The 26,726-nt window shown below is 39.4% G+C and overlaps 1 protein-coding gene across 8 annotated transcripts in view; it reads left to right on the top strand.

The window, feature by feature from the left end:
- The window catches only part of ATP8A2 (ATPase phospholipid transporting 8A2), a 377,887-nt gene that overhangs the window by 102,635 nt on the left and 248,526 nt on the right, over positions 1-26,726 (top strand). For all 8 annotated transcript variants that reach the window (XM_034410593.3, XM_034410583.3, XM_087894716.1 and 5 more), the window contains 5 exons: positions 1,898-1,967; positions 3,347-3,431; positions 6,155-6,294; positions 10,389-10,527; positions 17,758-17,822. In XM_034410593.3, coding sequence (XP_034266484.1) covers positions 1,898-1,967; positions 3,347-3,431; positions 6,155-6,294; positions 10,389-10,527; positions 17,758-17,822 — 499 coding nt within the window. The remainder of the gene's footprint in view (positions 1-1,897; positions 1,968-3,346; positions 3,432-6,154; positions 6,295-10,388; positions 10,528-17,757; positions 17,823-26,726) is intronic.

Here is a 26,726-nt window from a genome sequence, read left to right as displayed (position 1 = left end):
GAGCCCGCCAGTTTTACTACCGGTTCACATTGCGCCCGGTCACTTATGATGACGTCTGGGTCAATGGGCGGAGCCCGCCAGTTTTACTACCGGTTCACATTGCGCCCGGTCACTTATGATGACGTCTGGGTCAATGGGCGGTTTTACTACCGGTTCTTGTGAACCAGTCCGAACCAGGGGCAACCCACAACTGCTCCTGTGGTTTAATTTAAAAAGTACATTACTAAAACTAGATACAAGAACTGTTTACACTACAATTAAGTTATATATACATACACACACATATTGTGCTGTGGTATTGTTAAGGATATTGGTGTTGTGTTACCAACCAGCAGAGTAAATGCACAAGGAAACGTTGCTGAGAGCAATGAATAAGAGATATGCAAACTGGTTTATCAAAAGCTTACTTTATAGTAGAAAAACAGTCTCATAGTCTTTAAATCAATTCCAAGTTTTTGCCAGTTAAATCAGTCCAGTAGTACAAGAATCTTCTTACCACACAAACAGTAGTTGGTTAGAATAACAAACTCACTCTGGTTCACAAACCACGATGGTAGCAAATCCATCAAACGATGATAGCACAATGAATAGCACTCCTCACACTATGGTAGCTTATCATCAACTGAATACTTTCTTAAATACCTTCACAACTAATTACAGCATGACTCAGCATTACAATGAATCAGCAGGAAAACTTAAAGTCACAGAACACATATATTGCCTGGACAACTTGTTAGGCTCAAACCATATCCTAACAGGTATACTCTACTATGCTATATATCTGAAAGCAAGTTTGGTGTGGTTGTTAAGGCATCAGGCTGGAAACTAGGAGACCATGAGTTCTAGTCCCACCTTAGGCACAAAGCCAACTGGATGACTTTGGATCAGTCATTCACTTTAAACCCGAGAAACTACCTTCCATTCAGGCTGACATTACAGATAATTTATGGTGTTGGTTTTTTAAAAAATCATAATTGGCTAGTACATACATATTTCTTTTTTTAATTTGATTTATATGCCGCCCTTCTCCGGAGACTCAGGGCGGCTTACAATGCGTTAAGCAATAGCCTTCATACTTTTGTATATTTATACAAAGTCAGCTTATTGCCCCCACAAACTGGGTCCTCATTTAACCTACCTTAGAAAGGATGGAAGGCTGAGTCTGGTGAGATTCGAACCTGCAGTAATTGCAGGCAGCTGTGTTAATAACAGGGTGCTTTAAACCACTGTACTACCAAGGCTCTTAAGCCTTTAAGTATTTAAATACTTAAATATTAAGTATTTATAAACCATGGTTTATAAATCACATGTAATGTAATGTGTGGATGACTTTGGGGGATGAGGGAAGGAGATGCTGTCTAGGAAATGATCACACAAGATAAGAAGGGTGGCTTAATTGCCAGACAGAGAAACTTAGGAAGGATCCACTCTTAACTGATCTGACAGTTAAAAATGGTGGTGGAAAGTTTCTATCTTCAGACTTGCAAGATTCTGTTAATCTAGCCATACAATAAAATATATGTAGCTCATACTTTGTGTTTTCTGTCTGGTTTTTTAAGAGGGCTGACTCAAAGACTGGCTTTACGCAACAGTCTAAACCATTATTAAACAAACTAAATACACTGTGAAGCTAGTCACTAGGTCAACCTTCCCCAACATATTTTACAGATACCTTGGGACTATTACAACTTCAGAAATTCCTAAACCTACTTTACTGCTTTTTTGTGACATTATTAACTAATCCTTACTCAAATCTCAGACTATTATTGTCACTTTGTGTTTATGAAATACTGGCAAAATGATTCCATAAATATCTTCCACCGCTTAATGGATACTTTAATAATCATTAGCAACAACAACTTCTAAAAATTACAATGAATGTTCATCTTATTTTCAGTGATCGAAAGAGAATGTCTGTAATTGTTCGAACTCCAGACGGTCAACTACGTTTGTATTGCAAAGGAGCTGTAAGTATCCTGCCTATTCACAAAATAATTGTGTGGCAGCCCATATTCTTTGGCATGTGTAAATATTAATGATAATAGTACTTGTACTGCTATGGAAGATTGTGCGTTCTTTATGTCTCAAAAATTTTAGTAGCTATATAGTGTGGAATTTTGGGACATTAGGACCAAAATATCTGGAATGAACTAAGTGGGGAAAATGGCTTAAAAGTCAGTGGTTCTCAACCTTTTCTTCACCACAGACCCTCTTTAAATACCTTTTGTGGCCATGGACCACCAAGACTTAATTCAAGATTCAAATTATAATGTTTCTTGAAGGATTTGCAGACCCTCTGTGATGACATCACAGCCCCCCCAGGGGTCCATGGACCATAGATTGAGGACCCCTGGCTTAAGTAGTATCAGTTAATGATTTGGAAAAACATTGTACAAGTAATCTTCAACTTACAACCATTCATTGAGTGACTGTTTGAAGTTACAATGGCACTGAAAAAAGTGACTTACGGCTATTTTTCACACATACAATCATTGCAGCATTCCCATGGTCACGTGATCAAAATTCTAAATGCTTGGCAACTGACTCGTATTTATGACAGTTGCAGTGTCCCAGGGTCATGTGATCCTTTTTTGTGACTTTCTGACAAGCAAAGTCAACAGGGAAACCTGATTCACTTAACAATTGTGCTATTAAATTAACACCTGCAGTGATTCACTTAAGAACTGTGTCAAGAAAGGTCATAAAATGGAGCAAAACTCAACAAATGTCTCATTTAACAACAGAAATTTTGGGCTCAATTGTGGTCATAAGTCATATCTCCATTCCTACAGATTGGACAATGTATTCATAGTTTGTCATTATCCATAAGAGCTACTACTTCCTTACAATGAAGAACAATTTTCACATTGTTTGACATTTTAAAAATCCGAACCAACTTTGCTATCATGGATAATGTCAAACTTTTCTGACATTGGTGGTAAATTGTGACTCTACAGAAACTCAACTTTGCAGCTAGTTAGTACCCAGAACACAAACTTCACAGCCACAGCATGGCTAGATAAGTTGTTTTGTTGCATATAAGAAAAAAAAAGTCATAGCTACTTCACAACAGAAGATTCAAATCTTATATTAATATGTCAGCTCAAGTTTTAAATCTTAGGCCTTTTTCTTCCTATTCTTTGAGTTAATAGATTCTTGGTTGTTCTTTTCCTGATCTTAATAATTAGAGACATTTAATCCATATTTAGGCAAAGATTGTATTAGAGTGTATATTACTGGTCTGTGCCTTATTAATTTTATCCCTTATAAATGGACAGAATATATCTCTAAAAACAGGAATGCAGGCATTGTTATGGCAATATTTATATATATTTTTTGTTGACAGGATAACGTCATTTTTGAGAGATTATCCAAAGACTCAAAGTACATGGAGCAAACTCTATGTCATCTTGAATATTTTGCCACAGAAGGTAAGAACTTGTTTATTTAATTATTTGTAGTGCTCTAAATATTTTCTTATTGATTTATTATTGCTCTTCTCAAGTATCAATGTGGGCTGTTCTGTAGCTAAACAAAATCTATTTCAGAATATACGAAATGGGAAAGTTTGGGAAATTTCAGAGTTAAAAATAAGCATATGTTATCCAGTCCTGCTTTTCTGAATATAACTGAGACATCCTTGTTAGAAAACATAAATTTGTCAAATTTAGCTTTCTCCATCATTCATTCATTCATTCATTCATTCAGCTTTTGAATCAGTTTGACATATTAAACACATACCCTAAATTTATACATATTTCTATGCAGGTTTTCCCAATATGCATACTTTTGTGTGCACTTTTCCTAATATTATGCACATTTATGTATTTTAATCTGGTATATATAAATGTGAAGTTCATTTTATATTCACAAAATACACATATTGATGTGACCCTTTCCCTGATATGTCCATATTTACCTAGAATTTACAAAATTCTTCAACTTACAAATATCAAAATATTTGGCACATCAGTTGGTACATTGATTCAGAAAGTACAAAGCAAGAAATGCATAGAGATAAAGTGACCAAGCTCGCTTTCCATCCTTACAATCACAGCCTTGAACTCATCTATTGTCTTTGCTATTCCAGATTTCATAAAGTTGCAAAATTAGTGTGACAGAAAAATATAATAGGGAGACAAAAGAAACAAAATGTTGAAGAAAGTTATAGTTACTCATTACATTTTCAGCCCTTTAAAACTAGTGTTTGCCTCTAGGCAAAAGATATCTTGAAATGCAGCTTAGCTCATTCCTACATATATTATTCAAGCCAGCGGTGAAATAAACCTTGTTGAAAATGGACTTTGTCGGGACTGAGGCTTTATTTAAAATGTGAAAAAGAAAAGATTATTGGAGGGAAGCAATGCAATAGACGTGATAGTCTCAAGCCATTAGGTCTCCACAGATGTTAACTCTCTTAAACTTTGGGGGCCAGAAAGGCTGAAATTGATAACGAGGCTGATGGATGAAGAAATGGTCCATGTAATACTCATTTTATAAATGTTTAAACACTTTCTTTAGAGCAAACTACATCAATGCAGCCCATCTTTTTCCTGGATTTCTTTAAGAGTCAATCTCTCTGGCTACTGCAATGAGTTTTGTTATGTGGTATCAATCTTTTATATCAATCTCTTATTGATCTGAGTGCTCTCTTATATAGTAAATGTTTAATGGCACTGCACCGCAGCAAGAGCCTTGTCTCTCCTTGTGCCTGAACATTTTATTTTTCTTTGTTTTAGGAACACTTACACACTCATAATGTAGCCTTTCTGTTTAATATGGCAACTTTTCCCCATTTTTTAATACTCAATGGGCAATAGAAGAAAATAAATTACACTAATGTTGGTGAATACAGACAGTGGCCCTGTAAAAATCATGTTGTCCATATTCCAAAAGGAAGGAGCTGTTCTCCAGATTATTGTGGCTAAGTCATTTATTTTAAATCAAGGCAAATAGCATGTGATGATTAAAAAAGAATTGAGGCTTAACGCTACTAGTTAGCTAAACTGGGAAACTATATATTTATCTCACACCAGGATACTCTGTCTTACAGTTTCATTTTACAATATAGGTAGTCCTTGACTTACAACCATTCACTTAGCAACCGTTTGAAGTTACAATAGATTCCCCAAAAGCTAATTAGAAGTCAGTTTTGAAGTTTCAATGGCCACCGCCCCCCCCAGTCATGTGACCAGATATTATGCAGGGTGGCAACCCCACCCTGCATTTATGGCTGTTTGCAGTGCACTACAGTCACGTGACCACAATTTATAATAGTTTTGCCAGAAACCAGCATTTATTTCCAGTTTTTTTAGCACTGATTTCCAAAAACCAGCCCATAGCAAACAATGGGCTTGCTTAACAACTGTGGCATTCACATTTCAAAAAATAAGACTGCATTGTGCAGTGTCAAATATTATGCTGGGCCCAAATCTGCTTTGTATGTTCTTTCCTTAGGAAAATCAGTCAGATAGTCTTTATTTAGCAACTGCCTCGTTATTGACCATTCACAGTTACACAGGGGATGAAAAAAAGCATCCCGCCCTTGCATTTATAATCTTAGCACAGGGGTGTCAAACTCAAGGCACAGGGTGCTTAGATCTGGCCCACAGGGCCGCCCTGGAAACAGCAAAGTATCAGTCCACAGTGCCTCTGTCAGCGAGCTCCATTTTCATGGGCCACCGCAGGCACCCCTGACACGAGTGACGTCAAGTTGGCCATGCCCGCCCAGTCCCCCTAGGTCAAACATAACCCTGATGTGGCCCTCAATGAAATCGAGTTTGACATCCTTGTCTTAGCAGATCAGTAAAGCAAAGGAAAGTCAAAGTAAGTTCATAAGCACAGTTGTGGTTTCACTTAGTGAAACTTAACAACAGAGTTGTCAGCCCCAGTTGTGATTGCTAAACAAGGACTACCTGTATTCCTTGGGTTTTTGGGTTTTTTGCACCAAATACATTTGAGTGTACAATTTATAACCTCCAATGTATTACTCTAATAATTTTGAAAATCAGCTTCTATGTAGGAAGGCAGTTTGGGGTTTTCAGGTACATCGAGTTTGTTCATTTACTTAATAATTGTTTTTCTGTCTCAAGTTTAAGTCAAATTCCTAACCTCTGTAGATGTTTGGGTTGAACTTCTGTATTTCCTTTTCTAGGTTTGAGGACTTTGTGCATCGCCTATGCAGACATATCAGAAAACTCTTACCAGGAATGGCTGGACATATATAACGAAGCCAGCACAAATTTGAAAGACAGAACTCAAAAGTTGGAAGAGTGTTATGAGATAATTGAGAAGGTTAATAAACATAATTTTGCTTCTTTAAATTTGTACTCCCTCCTTTATTTAGAAGTTGTACAATTATGCTTGGGAAAGAAAGAGTTAAAAATGGGGTACTATTCCAATCCAAGTTTTACACAGCTTGGTGAAAAAGTATCTCCAAAATGCTGTTTATTAGGAGCCACTTGACTATTATCCATTTATTAAATCAGTTGCTAGTAACTGCATACAGCTGATTGGAGCTTGGACTTTGCTTGTGTCATAGGAGCCATGCCTTAGGTGGCCCCAATCTTCAGTTGCTGCTATTCATAACTGGGTTAGTCTCAGATCTGCCTCATTAAATCGTATATGATTTAATAATATATTACTGGGGCCTGGGGAGGCCAGTAAATGAAATGAGTCCTTCAAGAGAAGGGGAGTAGCTTTGGTCATTTGGAAGCTCCTCTGCATTTGTGAAATATACAACTGCTTGTGAAGTTAGATTTGGGATCAACCATTGCTACTGTGCCAGCCTTTCTGCTGAGCAGCTGTCCCTCTCTACATGAGTTGGTGGATGATGTGGCTGGGTTGATGGTGATCTTGGGTGACTTTAGTCTGCCATCCCTGGGTGTGAGAAGAATCATAAATGACTCAAAAGTTCAAGACTATCATGGCAACCATGGACCTGATGCTGGCTGTTGAATGTCTAATTCACAAGGAAGACGAGCACACAATGCAGTTGTTGTTTTTTTTAAATCTCAGACAGTTGTGATGCTATCTGGAATTGGGGATGGGTTGTTATCATCATTTCCCTATCACGGACAGCCACTTCTAGTCGGAGTTCTTTAGGACTTCCCTTCATCACAGGACTTGTTCAGTTGGTTCGCCACAGAGAAGTAATGGACCCAGAAGGAGCTTGGGTTGTCTGGGGACTCTCGTGTATGGATTAAATCATACAGGCATGAAAACTTGCTGCTTTGAACCCTGGAGAATCCCTTGCATTTTGTGCGAGATGAAATGGCAAACATAATGCAATTGGCAGAAGATAAACAAAATCTAACCAAGAATGAGTAAAGAGTATGTGTGAGTATTGCTGCACTCTTATTGCATCAGCATATGCAATCATCCAGAATGCAACAATATCAGTAGTTAAAGGGTGCACTTTGGTACCCCCATATAACATAAACTGTATTGGTTCCTGGTAACCACCTATGTGCAATTCATAGCTTTACATTGTGAGACTCTCCTATAGTTATTTCTGTCTACCGTACTATGTTGTGCAGAATAAGCATGCTCCTGGCCAGGGGTGGGTTCTACTTGGCTTTACTACCGGTTCATAACGGGATCGTGCATGCGCAGATTGTTGATGATGACATCCGGGGTGGTGGGTGGGACCTCCCGCTGGTTTTACTACCGGTTCTTGTGAACCGGTCAGAACCGGGGGCAACCCACCACTGCTCCTGGCCCCTCTTTGACCCAGTATTATCTAATTGGATCTCGGAGAAAAGCATTTAGTTGGATATCACCCTTTGGGAGAAACTGCTCCTCCCCTATTCCCCAAAATTCAGACAGGCCTGATCTTATTTGTTTTTTTTTCAGAGTCTCTTTTGTAGAGCTATGAAAATCTGTTTTTTCTCCTATGAGTTGGGCCAGGATGGTAATTGCGCCTGTCCTGTTGGGAGTGTGAATGCTACTAAGTTCCCAGTCTTGATTATGCGCTAGTGTTCAAATGTGGTTTTTAAATTGACTTTTCTATCATTTTACTTTGGCTTGGCTTGTTCAGGGTTTTTATTGACGCACACTGTCAAGAGTCATAAATTATACATTTATTAAATAAATTAGTCAGTTCGAATAAGACAATTTGACTAATGGGGAAGTTTTGATGATTTTCAGCTTCCATATAAAATTGCACTGGTTAGAAATCCCGGAAGGAAGTTGCTGTGTTTTGGAAAAAGGAGCCTAGCTTGGAGCAGGGGGTCTCCAACCTTGGCAACTTTAAGCCTGGAGGACTTCAACTCCCAGGATTCTGGGAGTTGAAATCCTATAGGCTTAAAGTTGCCAAGGTTGGAGACCCCTGGCTTGGGGGAAAGCAATAAGATTAATTTCCAGTTCTTTGGGGTTTCATAATTCAGAACCTTTTCATCTCAGACTTTGTAAACTGGGATGGAAGCGACAAGACAATAACTCATCTCTGTCCTTTCCTATTGTGTTAGAATTTGTCTAGTAAAGGGAGGGACCAAAGTAGATGAGTGTATCTTTTCTTAAGATAAACAAATGGATAAAAAAATTGGATTATAATTTTTCCTAATGCCACATTTTCAAAAATTATTAAGTTTTTTACACTGCTCAAAATTGCTCAAAAGTTTTCCATTCCTGTGGCTTAACATTTGGTTTAAAAATATTAAATCGAAAGATAGTTTTCCTGGAACATATGTTTAAGTGGGTTTTTTTTAATTGTTACCGCATAACTTTCAAAATACACTAATCATCTCTTAAATGAATATTTGTCTTGTACGTTTGATTTGTAAGCTAAACATTCCTCTTCTAGAATACATCATGTAGTGACTGAAGGTAGAAATTTTTTCTTTATGAAAACATCGTGTTCTTCTTCTGTTTTTCAAAATTTCAGTTATTTTTTAACCCATTAAATATATTTGTAGTCACAGCTTTTGGCAAATGATATGTATCGACAGTTATGGTCTCCGCCATAAACATGGAGCAAGGTTCAAATTGGAGCACATTTGTAACTTATGAATTCCCATGAATTGTAATAGATATATAAATAATATCATTCATTGTGTGAAAGCTAGCGTTACATGAATGACTATATGTGCACGAGAGCATGTTTAACTTAATAAGGGCAAACTCAGTGAATTAGCACATGCGGTTAATTTCTGCGTGGCTGCCTACATGGTCATGTCAACAGTACAGTTCTATTGTGCTGATTTAGAAAGCTATCATCATCATCATCATTTAACAACCCATTTTCATGGCTTAGGACCTGGTTATTTACGGGACCGCCTGCTACCACCAATAGCCTCCCACCGACCAGTACGCTCCCACAGAGAGGGGCTCCTCCAGGTGCCATCAGCCAAACAATGTCGGCTGTCGGCCCCCAGGGGGAGAGCCTTCTCTGTGGGGGCACCTACTCTCTGGAACAAGCTCCCCCTGGAGATACGGAGGATCCCGGATCTGCGCACCTTCCGCCGCGAGCTTAAGACTCTTTTATTTCATCAAGCTGGCCTGGCCTAAATCTTCTCCCTTTTAAGTGCAAATTTTAAATTTTAGTGTGTTTTAAAATATGGGTATTCTAAATTAAGGGTATTTTAAATTCAGCCAAATTTATTTAATTCATTTTATTCGATTTTAAATTTTTTGTATGTATGTGTTTTATTTCGTGGCTGTTCACCGCCCTGAGTCCTTGGGGAGTAGGGCGGTATAGAAATTTAATAATAAATAAATAAATAAATAAATAAACCCCATAAATCCTTGAGGGGTGGAGTCTGGGCAACTGAATGGAAATAGCAGGGCGTTTAATGGCCGGATGCCCTTCCTGTTGCCAATGCGGAGCAGCAGATATGTTCTCATTGTGCCCAGAGAGAGAAATATCTGCTTCTACCTAGGATTGAACTCCTAGCCTCCTGATTGTGAGGCGAGCGCTCCATCTCTAGGTCACTGCACCACTCTATTTAGAAAGCTATAAACCTGCTATAAAAAGAGTACCTTCCTTCTAAACCCCTTTTAGAAATCAAGCTTCTAGAAAATGGATGGAAACTAGTCATTTCAGGACTCAATCCTGCAGCCCTTGGAACGGTGCCAGGAAATATATGCAATCAGATTTTCCTTTCTGAAATGTGTCTGGTGTAGAGGGAGTCTGAGGCTTAGTTCAGTGCCCCCTCCCCGCTTCTTTGCCAGCCTCCAAGAAAACTCCTTCATAGGCTATGAATCCCTGATTTTGGGAGACCCCCCCCCCGAAGCAGGTGGTATTCTGATGATTTCTGAAATGGCTAGGTTTATGCTTATATGTCCATTAACTACATTAGTTTGTCAGCAACAACAACAACAAAAGTAAGACACAACTTGCTATCATTATTTTTTTACTTTTGAACATCGTCCATTTCTTTCTCCTTCAGGAATTGCTGCTGCTGGGTGCAACAGCCATTGAGGATCGCCTTCAAGCTGGCGTCCCAGAAACAATATCTACTCTAATAAAAGCAGAGATCAAGATTTGGGTACTAACGGGGGACAAACAAGAAACTGCTCTCAATATAGGTAACAACTATTCAATTTTCCCAGTGAAGTTTGTCCTTTGCAAATGCCACCAGATATAAATTGTAGATCTTGAGGTTATGGTGTAAATGAAAGATTACTGCTTTGCAGTGGTGAAATCCAATTTTTTTTACTACCGGTTCTGTGGGCGTGGCAGGGGAAGTATACTGCAAAATCCCCATTCCCTCCCCACTCCTGGGGGAAGGATATTGCAAAATCTCCATTCCCACCCCACTCTGGGGCCAGCCAGAGGTGGTATTTGCCGGTTCTCTGAACTACTCAAAATTTCCACTACCAGTTCTCCGAACTGCTCAAAATTTCCACTACTGGTTCTCCGAACTGCTCAAAATTTCCGCTACCTGTTCTCTGAACTACTCAAAATTTCCGCTACCTGTTCTCCAAACTGCTCAAAATTTCCAGTACTGGTTCTTCAGAATCTGCTGGATTTCACCCCTGCTGCTTTGGCATGTAATGTGATTGATTGGAACTCTATAGGAGACAATCAATCAGTGGAATATTTGGAAAATTCCTGGAAGCCCTTAAGACAGATATTGTATCCATAATTCCAAGGAATGGCATTAGTGCAGGCAACTTGATTGGCATTCTAGCTTCTCATTTTATATATATATGTATTAATTATGCTACATTATGTTACTTCAATGGATAATAAAGGTATACATGACATGGTGAGAGAAATCTAACCAATCAAATAATTACTGCAATAGTGTCAACATCAATTGCCAAATATATTGCATGAATCAAAAGTTTTTTCTTTTAACGGAGCTGCAGGAAATGGGGCAGAGAGAATCAGTCAAAATAGGATGGAAGGAGCAATTGTGAGCAATTTCAAGTATATAAAAATAATAAATGATCTATGATTCAATGTTCTATAAATAGGGTATAAACCCAAAAGGAAAATATCACAAAATCATTAAAAACCTTAAAGTTCCTGTGGTTTTCCTCAATAAAACTGAGTCAATTTCATTCCGACATATAGACTAAATAGTGTACTAAAACCCAACAATTATATAGCATCCTGAATTTAATTTTAAAAATCAATAATCCCCAATGACAGTTGCAAATGAAATTCAAACAGAATGTTAGCTAGTTTCTGGGTGTTTAAATGGAGCTTAATATCACTTTCCTAATATTTTGATTATGGTATTAATATTTTTTATTCCGGTGTTATATGAATAATCTGTATTTGCCCCCTTGCATCTGGATCTGCATCTGGATAATTTAAATTTTTGCGTGAGTTATCCAACTAAGAAGGAAATTATTCCGAAAAGAAAAATGAGGTATTACAGGAAATAAGTTAATTTCCGTATTTATGCACAGGGACCAACCCAGGGATGAAATTCAATTTGTTCCCCTACCGGATCTGTGGGTGTGGCTTGATGGGCATGGCTTGGTGGGGGTCATGTGACTGGGTGGGCATGGCCAAATAGACATCACTCACGTCAAGGGGCGCCTCACCCGGCCCCTCTCCTCCCAGCTACTCCTTGTCGTGAATGGCAGGAAAATGGGAAGGGGAATTTTCCTGCCTACCATCCTTCCCTCATTGTGTATTGATCTTGAGGAATGGATGACAGGCATGAAAATCCCCTTCCCCATTTTCCTGCCTTACATGAAAACGGCTCCATTCCGAGCCTTCAGTGTTGCAATCCTGGGATACGCTGAAGGTTTGAAATGGAGCCTTTTTCGCTCAGCACAGACTGAGGGAAGAATGGTAGGCAGGAAAATCCCCTTCCCCATTTCCCTGCCATTCGCAAAAAAGCTCAATTCTGAACCTTCAGCATTGCAATCCTGGGATACGCTGAAGGCTCGGAATGCCTCTGCTTCAGCTCAGAATGACTTTCACCCATCTCTTTCTGGGTGCAGCGCTTCTGCCTGTTGGTCCAGTTCTGAAGTTGGCAGTTCTGTAGCCAGCTGCTTTGCTTTTTCCCTCTTTTTGCTCATGGGAGGCTTGCATGGTAGCACCAGCAGAAGGTGGAGGCAGGGGCATGGGGAAGGCAGAGGCGATCCAAATGCCCGAGCCCCTTTGTCCCACTGTCTCTTGGCTTGCCTGCAGCTGCACTGAACAAGCACCAGCACGAGGTGCCTGGATTGTCTGCCTCCCCCATGCCAGTGCCGGTGCCTCTGCGCAAGCCTCCCACGAGCCTCCCAAAAAGAGGGAAAAAGCAAAGCAGCTGACCGCGGAGCTGCTGGCTTCAGGAAAGTGGCCCAACAAGCAGAAACACTGCGCCCAGAAAGAGAAGGGCAAAAGCTTTGCACTGCCCCAAGGGGCCAGCGGGCTGCAGAGGCAAAGGCAAGCTCCAGGGTGGCAATGGCACTCCAGGAGGGAGGGCGGATGTCCCGGGACTGCACATGCAGTGCTGCCACTGCCACCTCTCTTGGCCCCAGCGCAGCGGCTGCATCTCCCCCAAGGGCCAGCCGCCCACCTGCTGGCTGGCCCGGCCCGGAAGCGATGTGTCTCCCGTCAAGGGCTGGATGTGGGACTGGACCTCGGAAGGCAAGTGGGCATGGGGGACCACCAGGAAGGCTGCGTGGAAGGCAAGCAAGCATGGCAGGGCCGCTGCTAGCTCCCTTCCCTGTGGCTGGGCAGCCCCAACATGCTTGCTTGCCTGCCTTCCACACAGCCTTCCCAGAGGTGCCAATGGCCAGCTTGCGAAGGCAGGCAAGCAAGCGGGTGGGCAAGGATGGGCCAGCCAAGGGTGGTTTTTACTGGTTCGGCGAACCATTTAAAATCGCATCTACCGGTACACGCGGTCTGGTCCGAACCAATCGAATTTCAACCCTGGACCAACCCTCAAGGGAAAGTGCTTGAATCCCTTGCTTCGCAGTGTACTTAATCAGTTTTTAAGATTTTACAGATTTTTTTAAAGAAAAAAAATTAGAAAAAAATTTACAAGATTTTTTCAGGATCACTTCCAAGAGATGCTATTGTCATATTGCCAGGCTGTGATATTTATGCACCAATGATGTATCCAAAGTATTGTAAGTTTTGTAAAAAAGTTGGGACATCTCCGTACCACTTTATTTAAGTCCATTTTTTTACAGAATCCCTCTGATATGTATTCCTAACGGATTTTATTATTAAAGGGTACTGGTAGTCTTAACGTCCTGCAAAAGTTTGAGGGAGAGCTTGTTGCAAAGTTAATTTAAGCTGTAATTGTATAACTCCAATTGTCCGTTCCCTAACTTGTCCTCTATTTTCCATGCATTTAGTAACACCCCTCCTTATTAACAATATTACCGTGTACTCTTCCTGGAGTTTAATTTTTCACTGTTCTGTTCAATTCCAGGTGCTCTTGCACCAAGTGCTTTTGACTTTTGTGATTCCAAAGACAACACACTCTAAGACCAGGAGCTCAAGTATAATTTAACAAAGGCTTTTAATGACAAAGTCCTGACTTCACTTGTATTACATAGAGTTTAAATAGCTAGTAGGTCCTATTATTTGCACTTAAAACTGGAATAGCCTCCTTAGAAGTAACATTTGAAATGAAGCGTCAGTAAGTCATATGGCTTTTCTTGCTTCCCACAGTAGAGAAAAATGTAAAAATACATTCAGTAGCTAAAACAAATCGAGGATGTTCAGTACTGATCTTGATGGCAAAGCCTGAGGATTTACTCCTAGGCTTGAGGCCCAGTTATGCCATGGGAAGAAGGAGAGATATCACATTTTGTCTGCTTGTGATAGATTTTTGTTTGACTGTACCTTCCTCTCAGGGGTGGGTTCTACTTACCTTTACTACCAGTTCGCATCGCGCCCGCACGCTTCAATTGCGCGCACACTCTTCTGTGCATGCACAGATCACCTATGATGATGTCCAGGTCAGTGGGTGGAGCCTCCCGCTGGTTTTATTACCGGTTCTTGCGAACCGGTCTGAACCAGGGGCAAACCACCACTGCTTCCTCTCTTGGCCCTCGGGATGCTTAGATCTGGCCCGCAGGGCCACCCTGGAAACAGCGAAGGACCAGCCCGCAGTGCCTCTGCCAGTGAAAACAGAGCCAACAAATCCAATGCCATTAGATTCATAGATAAAAGATAGATAGATAGATAGATAGATAGATAGATAGATAGATAGATAGATAGATAGATGATCGATCAATAGATGGTAGATAGAAGACAGACGGACAGATATTTTTCCTTCTCCTGTAAACAGTGTAATATTATCACAGGCCCTTTTCTCTTTACATCTCCAAGAGAAGTGTATGTATGTATTCGAGTGAGAAATCAATCCCAATGCAAATCTCCTTGCATAATTTAATGTGAGCTCTTGCTGATTACTGAGGAATTCAGTAGAATGTGCCTTGCTATTCTCCAGTTCCACTTGTCAAGTGGCATCTTGCATGATATGAAAGATGTAAAATAAAACAGCAAGAAGAAGCTAAGAAATTACTGTTCGCTGCTGCAGCTGTTGTTCCAATCAAAAACTACCAGAAAATCCCTTTCAATTAGTTATACCAAATTTGTAACAGTTTAGGTCCACAGTCATTCTCAGGGGAAAAACCAGGTCTCACTTGATGAATAATCCTTAAAGCTGTTATTTCTCAAAGAATTTTTAAAAACATAATTTGGCATGCCAGACCTCATTCCAGAATTATGAAATTGTTCAGCATACAGGCCTTTAAAAAGACTTTATAGAAACTCACTGCATTTTTCTATAGTTGGTTTTTATTCTTGATAATAAACTTTAATCCTCCTCCCCCAATTTTATTCAGTTTTATTCAGATTTAATCTAATAATTTATGTTCATTTACATTACTATTCTTCACTGTGAGTATTGTATACTTTTGTAAATAATAATAATACAAATACTTTTCAATAAGACCATTTATCTCAGGGGTGTCAAACTCAAGGCCCGGGGGCCTAATGCGGCCCACGGGGTGCTTAGATCTGGCCCACAGGGCCACTCTGGAAACAGCTAAGGACCAGCCACCAGTGCCTCTGCCAGCGAAAATGGAGCTCGGGATGTTGTGGGCGGCCCTCCCGAGATATCTTTTTGCTGGCAGAGGGTTGCAGGAGGCCATCGCAGGCGAAAACAGAGTTCAGGAGCCCATTTTTGCTGTCAGACTGCTCGGGCCACCACAGGTGCCTCCAATACAAGCTGGCCATGCCCACCCTTGCCTTGCCCACCCTGGCCCCCTGAGATCAAACACAAACCTGATGCGGCCCTCAGTGAAATTGAGTTTGATACCTTTGATTTATCTGATAGTTGCTGGGCTCATGTATTATACATATTACATCAAATCATGATATGTTTTAGCCTAGGTTTGTTGGACGAAATCAACAAATAAATACATTTAATAGAGAAATAAATCACAGGGACCCGATTCACCAAAAACATAAGCAGTTAAGCATGTTTTACAAACTGTAGTGGCTGGGTTTACAAATTACCCCAAGCCAAAGCAAGCAAGCCACATTAGACTAATGTGAAGATGGGCTTTCTTTGACTTCAGTATACACATTGAACAAAGAGCCTCTCCATTCCAAAAGACTATCTATATGCTACAAAAACTCTCATGGACCCTGCATTCCATGGGATTGAAATTTGGCAAGTTTATAATTGCTTCACTGCTGCCATGCTGCCCAGAGATTCTGTAGGCTGGTTCTGTCCCAGCCCTCTGATGGCCAAGTAGATCAATCCTCAATTGGATGCTGGAGGGTGGTCAGACCCAGACAGGCCAGCAGGAAATCAGAAGTCACTTTCACTCTCCGACTGCATTTTTGCCTCGGCCATTCTGTTTCTCTGTTTAGGTAAAGACATATCTCTGGGACGATGAGCCAATGGATCACAGGTTGTCTAGTTCTCCCATAAAGAGTTGTATTAATTGCTTATTAGTATCCTCACTTCATTGCTATATTCTCTTTATGCTGGGCTCATACTATGGCTTTGGAGCTAAAATCTTTCTCAATTTGTCTCTATCCAACTACTGGAATTTGACAAAGTGGGTGCACTTCAAATCCCCGATTAAGCAATGTCATCTAACAGGACAAGGAAGTATGTCTTTTCTGTCATGGTACTTGCCCTCTGGAATTAGATCTCCAAGCTATCCGGATGGGTCTCACCCTGATGACATGCTGGAAGCTATTCAAGACCTGGTTTTTGGAGTAGGATGGTGGTTAAAATCCCATTGGATTTTGTTGTTGTAGTAGGTTTGTTTGTTCCAATATTTAACTTCAAGTCACTCATGGTTTCTTTTCTTTTCTTACTTTTTAAATTGTAATCTGGAGTCTAGAGTATGAGTGAGATGGACAGTCATTAAATTTTATGTATAATTATAATGCAGTGCAGTGCAATACAGTACACAATAGGAGATGGACAGCTTCTAGATCGCCTGAATAAATAAAGCCATGCTTTATTTAATAAAACATAGCTGGCTGAGTTGGCATAACAGGGTAAGCCATAGCTTACCAATCAAAGTGCCTTGGTTTACATAACACTTTAAGCCAAACACAAATACAGCAGGCAAATAACTTGCAACCTGTGCCAGCTTGATGGGCAAAGCAGGCCCTGTTATTTTTCTTACTTTCAGTGTGACTGGGGAAATGATGAAAAATGGTTTGTTTGATGATGTCACCACATATTTTGCCATCCTTATACTTTATTGCAGAAGCACCATCATAGGAGCATCTAACTAGCCACTGTGGAAATCAAGTGGATGTATTACATAGTCCAGGTTTACTCAATCCAGCACTCTTCAGCTTCTTTGAGACTGAACAATTTCCAGAGTGCACAACCTTTTAAGTTAGCTGGTGGATGCTAATTTAGGGAAGGCTGTTACCTGATTCAGCACAGCTCTTTTTTTAAAAAAATGTATTTTGATCTCATACTACACTGGGCATGTGTTTCTTGCACACAATTAAAAGTGTCCTAAGGGTCATGGTGGGAATCTCTTGTACATCCTGTTAAATTCTCAGATTCTCTGCAAAGACTTACACAATTTAGAAATGTCCATGAGGATTCCTAGTGATATATTAAACTTGCACAAAGGAAGGCTCAGCGGCTGGCCTACCAAACCCCGGCAAATGTACCAATGAAGGAAGGGAGGTTGATGGAGAATTTGGGCTTTCTAGCCCGACTCTGTTCTTTCACTCATGATGGTAGGATGACAGAAGAAGATGCTTTGCTCTTTTTAACATGAAGAAAACAAGATGGATTTTTTTAATGAGCCCTTTGATTATATTTTCTGATACCACCCATTGTATGTTGATTATTTCTCTAGGGTACTCCTGCAGGCTCGTTTCCCAGAGTATGACTCTCATCCTCGTGAATGAAGATTCTTTGGATGTAAGTGGAATTCTACTGTTCTGTTTGATTTAAATGCTGCCATTATTCCTTTCGATCTAAGCTTACCAATACACAACCAGAACACAACCAGACAAATGTGTACAGAAGGGTACCGAAACACATGGGCCTTCAAACCACATCCCACTCTTATTGAAGCATACCCATTCCCAGGGGTGGGCTTCTAAATTTTAGCAAGGGGTTCTCTGCCTGGTTGCTGGGTGGGCGTGGCCATGGTGGGCGTGGCCTAGTTGGCCTCCTGCGCCACAGCAGACGGGCGTTTTTGCTCTCCCCAAACTCCAGAGGCTTTCCTCGAGCCTCCGGGAGGGTGAAAACAGGCCTGTTTTTCGCCTTCCCCGAGCTTCCATGTGCACCCTGCACTTACCTGCATCCAAAATGGGCCGTGTGGGGACTCCTGGGAAGGGCGGGGAGGGGTGGACAGCGCCAGCCAGGGGTGGGATTTGGAGGTTCTCCTAACTACACAGAATCTTAGCTAGAGGTTCTCCTGAACCTCTGTGAGCCCCCAACTGCCCACCCCTACCCATTCCACCAAATGACTTATTAAGATGAGAATGGTTAAGATGTTTGGGGTGTAAGGTGAAATTGCCTTGAAATGGTGCTTCTAATCCTTTACTAAATTTGGGGAGAACCCTCTCTTTCAACCTCAGTCTACTATGCCACAAGCTACCCCTTTTACCATGAACCATAAAAATGCTTGGGGTGGGAAGTAAACTTGAGTAATGGGTAAAAAATCTTAAAGGTCCAATGGAGGGAAAGTAACATTATTCTGCTTACATTTTTTCTGGATAATTTGACTCTAGAAAGCTTCTGCCTTCTTTCCATTTAAACCTTCAGAAAAGAGTATATATAAATAAATAAAGAGTAATACATAAACATTGTAATAAATGTGGTTGGGCCAGAAAAATTGGCATTCTGTTGTTTAATATACTGAAAATAATAGACTTTGAGATCTAGATCTGAGAATCCAATATCTACTCCTATCATACCACATAAAAAGGGGGATTAATCAATCATCACACAACCATGATCAATGACAAATTTATTTATTTTTATTTTTTTATTTATTTTGTCAAACATGTACAAGATAACAGGTATACGTATAAATATGGACATGAACATAGGAAATGAGTACAAATAAATGGGGATAGTAGGACAGGGACGGCAGGCATGCTGATGCGCTTATGCATGTTCCCTTACAGACCTCTTAGGAATGGGGTGAGGTCCACGGTAGACAGATTAAGGTTGAAGCTGTGGGGGCTTGAGGATGTAACAACGGAGTCAGGTAGAGCATTCCAGGCATTGACCACTCTGTTGCTGAAGTCGTATTTTCTGCAATCGAGTTTGGAGCGGTTTACCTTGAGTTTGTATTTATTGTTTGCCCGAGTATTATTGAGGTTGAAGCTGAAGTAGTCATTGACAGGTAGGACATTGTAGCAGACAATTTTGTTTGCTGACAGATTTGTTGGAAAAAAAATCATTTTTATTTATCCTGATTTTATTTATTTGTCAAATTTAGGTACCATTCATCGCACTCTCATATTTTGCGAGTAGAATGCAAGTATAGAAATTACTCATTTTAATAAATGAAACAGGCTACTTTAAGGAAATAAATTCTACCCGATTACTGGAAAAATCCTAAGGACCCACTGCATTTCTTTCAAATCCATAAGGTTTTCTGAGACCGATCTTCAAAACCAACCCAGTCCCCCACCATAGGGTCACAGGTGTGATGTGTCTCATCTGGATCAGGCAGTGATTTGGCTATGGCAAAGAATTATTAAAGCCATTTCTTCCATCTTCAGATCACAAACTAACTGCTTGGAGATGAAAATTAGGCCAGAAATTATTTGGGACAAGCCCATGGTTGTCTTGAGGTATCCTTATACCATTTGCTAAGTGTTGAGGGGGAAAAAAAACTCTCTAATCTCAATAGTTGGAGAAATTCCTAGGAACAAGGTTGAGGAATTCAAGAAGGCAACCTAAGCAGGCAATACATGACAAGGGTCCTCTTTTCACTATCATTTCAAAAATAGGTAGTTGTACTCCCAACACAGACCTAAGAAAGTGAATAAGAATGCCAACCTGATTAAGAGATCTGATTAAGAGTGTCTGGGCCAAAGCCATTCTTTAAGCTTATTTAATTTTAAACTAGTTCTTCCTCGGCTTAATCTAAATATTAAACACTATACCGTTTTGATTCCCTCTCTGTTCTTTGACAGTTTTCCCAAACATTGTTCCTATCAGACATATTGGCCCTTAACTCACATAACCATAGTCTTTGATCTTACTGGATCTAGATTATGGGTTTGGAAATCCAACCCATCTGAAAAATACCAGGTTGAAGAGGGTTTACATTCAGCGCTTTTCTTTCTGAGTAATGGTACTTGGCTGGAAGCTTAAAAAGAACTTTTTGACCTGAGCCCTGAGGGAAAAAATAAGTATCTTGATAATTTCAGCAGTTTTTAAACACACAATTTTGCATGCAGCTACAAATGGAAATAAAGGATCACCCTTAGTTTGACAACTGAGAGGGAAAAAGTCTGTGAAAAGGTCATGTTTGAGCACATAGAAAAATGATCCTCTAAAATTAAAATAAAATATTCTCCCCAACCCCCCCCCTCCGCAATCAATGTTTCCTGCTTTGAGGTGACATAGACCATATCCAAGGAATCTTCAAGAAGAGCTGCTCATATTACAGGGAACTGGCACTCAAATACATTTTTAGAAAGCTGTAGAGTTTAATTAACATTCTTAAGAAAAGTAAACTGAAACTGTATGGAGAAGTTAACAATGATGATTGAGGTGACTGGGTGTTTGGTCTTGAGAAATGTAATAGGACTCAAATAGAACCCAAAATAGTATCACGCAGCAAGCAACCATGATCTCTTTTCAGGTATTGTTGGTGTAGGAGGTGAAATAATCAGGATCTTAAGTTATAGAAGATAAATTCTAGTTGGGAAGTGTCAGGCCAGTTCTATAATGGAACTAATTAACAAGGTGGTGAATTCTCATGGGTAACTTCAAGCAGACAATTGATAGTAAATTGGATAGACAGGTTTTCTAAATGCCTTAATTTGGATCCTGCACTAAGCTGGAATTTTCAGTGGCTGAAATAATTTCTTCCAACTGTTACATTTCTCCTTTCAATGAACTGGTTCATTGCAGTTGAGGGACTCAGCTTTGTCTGTGGGATAGTTAATCATAAACCCAAATCAAACTAATTCAAAGTATGTTCTTCCTGCAGCAGAAGTCAGAGTTTCATATAGAGGACAGCTATCTTAAACAAGAATTCTGATCTGCCCCTTACTAATGCTGCATTCAATTCAGCTAATAAAGCTATGCCTAAAATTCAAAGAAACCCAGAAGAAAGCAGTTGCACTTGCAAATTAAAACCAGATGCTTTACTAGAGCTAGGAATACATAAACCCATTGATTTCAATGGCTTAAGCATGTGTAAGTCTGTTGATTTAGTCCAGGGGAACTAGAAGGGGGCACACATTGTCAAGTACTTATGTGTGCCTAAGCAGCTCATTTGGATTTGAGCCGTAATGATTGAACGTAATAATTCACATATGCAATCCAAAGCAATAATGTGCACTTTAATCAGAATAATTTGGTTTTGGGGTGGCTGCCAAATAGCAAAAACCAGATTATGTGACCCAGAATAAATTACTTCAGGTTTAAAATTGGTCTGTGGGGTTTCTTTTTCCCCACTTAAGTGGTAGAATAACATAGAGTGAGAACAATCTTAAATTCTCAGCTAGTATGCAGTAACATTTTTTAGTCTGCTAGTAAATAATTGGTTGGTTTTGATAAGTTGCTTTGTTTGAAGTTTTCTTATTTATTGAGTTGTTAGATATGATATGAGTTTTAGGCTCCAGTTAAAGGGATGTCTATACCAAATTAGCCTTGCATGTGCACTATAAAAAGTGAATAAGATCCATACAGATTAATCTAATATGCCTCTGGATACATATTTGAATCGCTGGCATTGCCTTATGAATTACAGCAGCTAGCAGTACATAGGTAACCTTCATAATCTCAAAAAACTAAGGCTGGTCATACCTGAAATACTAGGATGAGAAGAAAAGGATAATAGTAATAATACAGCCATACTTCATGGGCAAATATACATAAGACAGTACTGTGGTAATTAGGTGTTCAGCAGAGTGATGGTGTGAGGGGGAAAATGTCTCTGTGTCTAAATGTCTATGGAGATTCCCAGCATCCAGGTCATGGTTGTCCCAAAGGTGCTTTTTCAAGAGGCAACTGGACTTTCTGGTTTTTCTTTGAAGACGTTTCCCTTCTCATCCAAGAAGCTTCTTCAGCTTCAGCTTCTTGGATGAGAAGCTTCAAAGAAAAACCAGGAAGTCCAGTTGCCTCTTGAAAAAGCACCTTTGGGCCTCTGTGTCTGATTGTTTTGGCATGCAATGCCCTGTAACGGCATCCCAAGGGGAGGAGTTGAAACAATTCACATCTAGGATGTGAAGGATCTGTAGAGAAGGGTCAAATTGCTATCACCACTACCCTTTCATATGTTTACATGAAGAGTGTATAAGGGACTTACTCAATCTTGTTTTTGTTTTCCTTTTGTTTACAAGGGTATAACTGCAAAGCAGGGCTGGTTGTTTAGTAGTGCTCATCTAATCTTGGAAGAATTTCAAGACACAAAAAGAAAACAAAAGTCCAAACATTTAAATGCCCCTTGAGAGGGAATGATGCATAGAAAATCATGCTTTGAACTTGACAGTATCTGTTTATTTTTACATTACTGACATTTATGGGAAGAAGCATACTAGTCCATATATTTAGTCCAGGGTGAGTAATGTTCTTTTTACTCCTTGCATTCCAGCTGAAGTAATCTTTTGGAATTGTGTCACATGCCAGTGCCTGGCCAAAGGTAGCAATAATTTTGTTGCATCTCCTTTTCTAGCATCCTTCCTTTCTCTTTTTCCTTCCTCAGGTAGCAAGCTGCTGAGGAAGGGCTCTTGGCAAAAGACTGAACTGATTGAATACATTTGGCAGATGGGCTGCACATTGCTCCTATCTGAGTTAATTTTTCAGTTAGTTTATTTATTTGTAAAATCTATCATAAACCTGGACATTGTGTAATCCGCCATTTTGATTTGCCTGCCTATATAGGCCATTCTTACTTGCCTAGTGAATTTTTCCAGAAAGGGGGAGTTCCAATTGTTTGGTTGGTTGTTGTTGTTGTTTTTTCATTTTTGAAATTTGCAAAATTAGTCCCCTTCTAGGATTCTCTTTCACCAGGCCCCTCTTCCAGTTTTCTCTTGCTGTGAGCTACTTACCAGCTTAATAGCTCCATATGTTGCAAATCATACAGTTAATGTAGATATCGTATGCTTTGAGCAGCAGAGGCAAATAAGGGGATTTCCCCTCCTCCCATCTGTAAACTGACAATAATTTTAATATGTGAAGACAGTGGATTGAAAAATGGCAGAATAAATACCATGGGGAAAAATGAGGCTTAAGGCTTGGCATTTCTGAAAACCAAGGGTTGTTATCCTGAAGGAGACACTAGAGGCTCTTCTAACATCTGGGCCACAACATAGTTATCTTAATCACAAGCCAGGCTACCTGGAGATCCATGACTGCAAGCAGAAGTGGGATTTAGCAGAAGGAGCTAATTAGGAAAATTGGGGGAGAGAATTCATTGGGGGGTCAACTTTACTGTCAATTTTTTTTGCTTGAAGCTTTTAATTCCCCCCCTCCCTTAATCATACAGAGATTCAAAGATGTCAGCTTTAATAAGGAACCGCACAAAGAACTGTATCTAATATGCCAAAAAACATACTGTAGTTAAATGGAGGGAAGGCCTTTTTCCTGACTTGGAGGAACAGAATGTTAATTAGTTTGTCAATAATGTTTGCAATGAGTCAGCAATACAAATATGAAATCAAATACATAGCTATCCATATTTTTAAAAGGAAAAAAAAAAGACACCCCCACTTCTTTTCCACACTTCCAAGTCATTGTCTACAATTACAAGCGAAACCTGGGTGATTGAATTCAGCTTCCAGGTTTAAGTACACCATGAACTGTGTAATTCGAACATTATTGAGTTTTAGTTTATTTCACCATGTACAATAAGTGCGTTTAAGCTGAGCTATGGATGGGCTGGAAAACTTTTTCTAGGAGTGTGAAAGGGTATATTTTGTATATTCTCTTGTTCCATCGCTGCGTTGAGAGATGACAGCATAACCTTCAACATCAGCAGATCGCTAATTCAATTTATGTCAATAAAAGGGATAAGAACTAGGATGAGAGCCAGTTCCTTATTGTTCAAAACTCCCCAAAGAATTGGATGTCTCACAGACATTCCACTTATTGCAAAACAAAGGAGAAAAAAAATGTGCGTGAGATAATGGCTTTTTACTGATATTATATCTTCTGAACCTATATCTTTGCTTTAGCTAAATAAATGAAAGGGACAGTGACATACTATGGTTCATTTGCTTTAGATAGGACTTTAGTGAACAATTTAACAGAGAAAAAGTGGTTGGGGGGGGAATGCTTGCCCATCAGCTGTACCCAATACCATAGATTTTTATCTGGGAATAAAACCAAATGAGGAGAGATCCTTGCTCCAGCATTTACTGGGATCCAAATGGCTAAACCATCATGAAAATGCTGGCATTCTGTAAATCCCAGTAGACATCTAAAAGCCCAAACTACTGTGAAAAATTTAATATGCCAGAGAAGTTTATTTATAGTGAGAAAACATACATTGATCTTTTTTCAGAAGAACTATTTGTGGGCCTGATAGCCACGAAGACTTACCTAAACTAGATTAATTCTATTTTTTTCCATGGGCTAATTTCATGATGCCTGGGAAGCTAGTATTGTTGGCATATCTGTGAAAGATGGAGATCTAACACATTTAACATTGTATGAAAATTCTTGGGAGTGGAGTAGCAGGAAGTATAGGACAGATGGAATACTTCATTTTCACAGTTGTGTACTTGAAAAAAGTGCTGAAGCCCATGTGCCACTTGGGAACAGCTGACAGGCATAAAAATTGTCATCTCATTGGAACGGACAGCAGCTGAAAGCAACTTATTTAATTTGCAACTAACACTAAATATTTGATGGTTCCATGTGATACTTGGTTACTGGTAATAATTTGATTTGGTTGGTTTGTATTTTTTTCCCCCATGTTAACATTATTTTTTCCATGTTGACATTTTATTTTTCAAATAATTGATTATTTGATTAGTTATATCTTATAAAATTATATATTTGGTAAATTAAAAATAAAAACTTACTGTTGTCATTATGCTTCATTAAATAATTGTCTTATGTTTGTTATTCTGTTCAACTAAAAAAGAAACTCTTTTCACCAAATCACTTTGGTGAAGCTGCTAATGTTTCTGACATAATATTAATATATAATATTTCATAATATATAGTTATATAATTATGCTTATATATATATATATATAATTATATGCTATGTATAATTATATATAATTCCATATATAATATAATTTATATAAATTATAGAAAAGCAATCTAGTAGTTAAGACACCAGGCTGGAAAGCGTGAGATCATGGGTTCAAATTCCACTGTAGTCTGAAAGCCATCTGGTGTCTTTGGGCCAGCCCCTCTCCCTCAGGCCAACCCACCTCACAGGGTTGTTATGGGGAAAATAGGAGGAGGAAAGAGACAATGAGTTATTTGTAAAAATAATAAATACGAGATATAAATAAATAAATAAATAAATAAATAATATGCTAATATACTAAAATAAAGTTTAGTTACTTAATATTTGTTAATGTAATATCCGTGTTATAAATCAAATAAATATACAGGCTTATTCAGGTAAGGCAAACTTCTGTATAGGCCAGTGGTGGGTTGGCCCCAGTTCGCACGGGTTCTATAGAACTGGTAGTAAAACCGGTGGGAGGTTCCGCCCACCAACCCTGATGTCATCAAAACGCTTCTGCGCTTGCGCAGAAGAGCGTGCACGCGCATGAGCAAAACAAGCGCGCACGGCCACGCTGCGAACCAGTAGTAAAGTTAAGTAGAACCCACCCCGGTATAGGCAATATATTATTGAAGATGGATATTGTTATACCATCACTCAGTGTGAGTTCTCCTGTTAGTACTGTCATTACCGATAGTATAATTTCCCTTTGTGTATATTACAAGTCTCCAAAACATTGAGGAAATTACACACACTTGTATTTATTTATTTATTTATTTATTTATTTATTTACTTACTTACTTACTTACTTACTTACTTACTTACTTACTTAATTACTTACTTAATTACTTATTTAGTTGCTTGCTTACTTAATTACTTATTCAATTTATATAGCTAACCATCCCTCTCACATATGTGACTCTTGGCAATGTACAATAAAAAAAGCACATAAACAATTTAAAACATTGTAATACAATAAATAAGGGACGCGGTGGCTCAGTGGCTAAGACGCTGAACTTGTCAGCAGTTCGAATCCCTAGTGCCGCATAACGGGGTGAGCTCCTGTTACTTGTTGCAACTTCTGCCAAGCTAGCAGTTTGAAAGCACATAAAAAATGCAAGTAGAAAAATAGGGACCACCTTTGGTGGGAAGGTAACAGCATTCCGTGCATCTTCGGATTTAGTCATGCTGGCCACATGACCACAGAGACGTCTTCGGACAGTGCTGGCTCTTTGGCTTTGAAACAGAGATGAGCACCGCCCCCTAGAGTCGGGAATGACTAGCACATATGTGCGAGGGGAACCTTTACCTTTTAATACACTAAATATTTTTTTAACATTTTAAAACTGTTAAAACACAGGTACAAAGAAAACCATAGGAAAATGAACCAAGAACCTACATACATTTTTACATTTTTAATTGCACGTTTTAACAGTTTG

The sequence above is a fragment of the Pantherophis guttatus genome, chromosome 5 (assembly GCF_059756535.1).
Source record: "Pantherophis guttatus breed Tessera chromosome 5, ASM5975653v1, whole genome shotgun sequence".
NCBI classification, from domain to species: Eukaryota; Metazoa; Chordata; class Lepidosauria; order Squamata; family Colubridae; genus Pantherophis; species Pantherophis guttatus.
The sequence above is the reverse complement of the archived record's forward strand: the minus strand, read 5'-3'. Positions and strand labels throughout refer to the sequence as shown.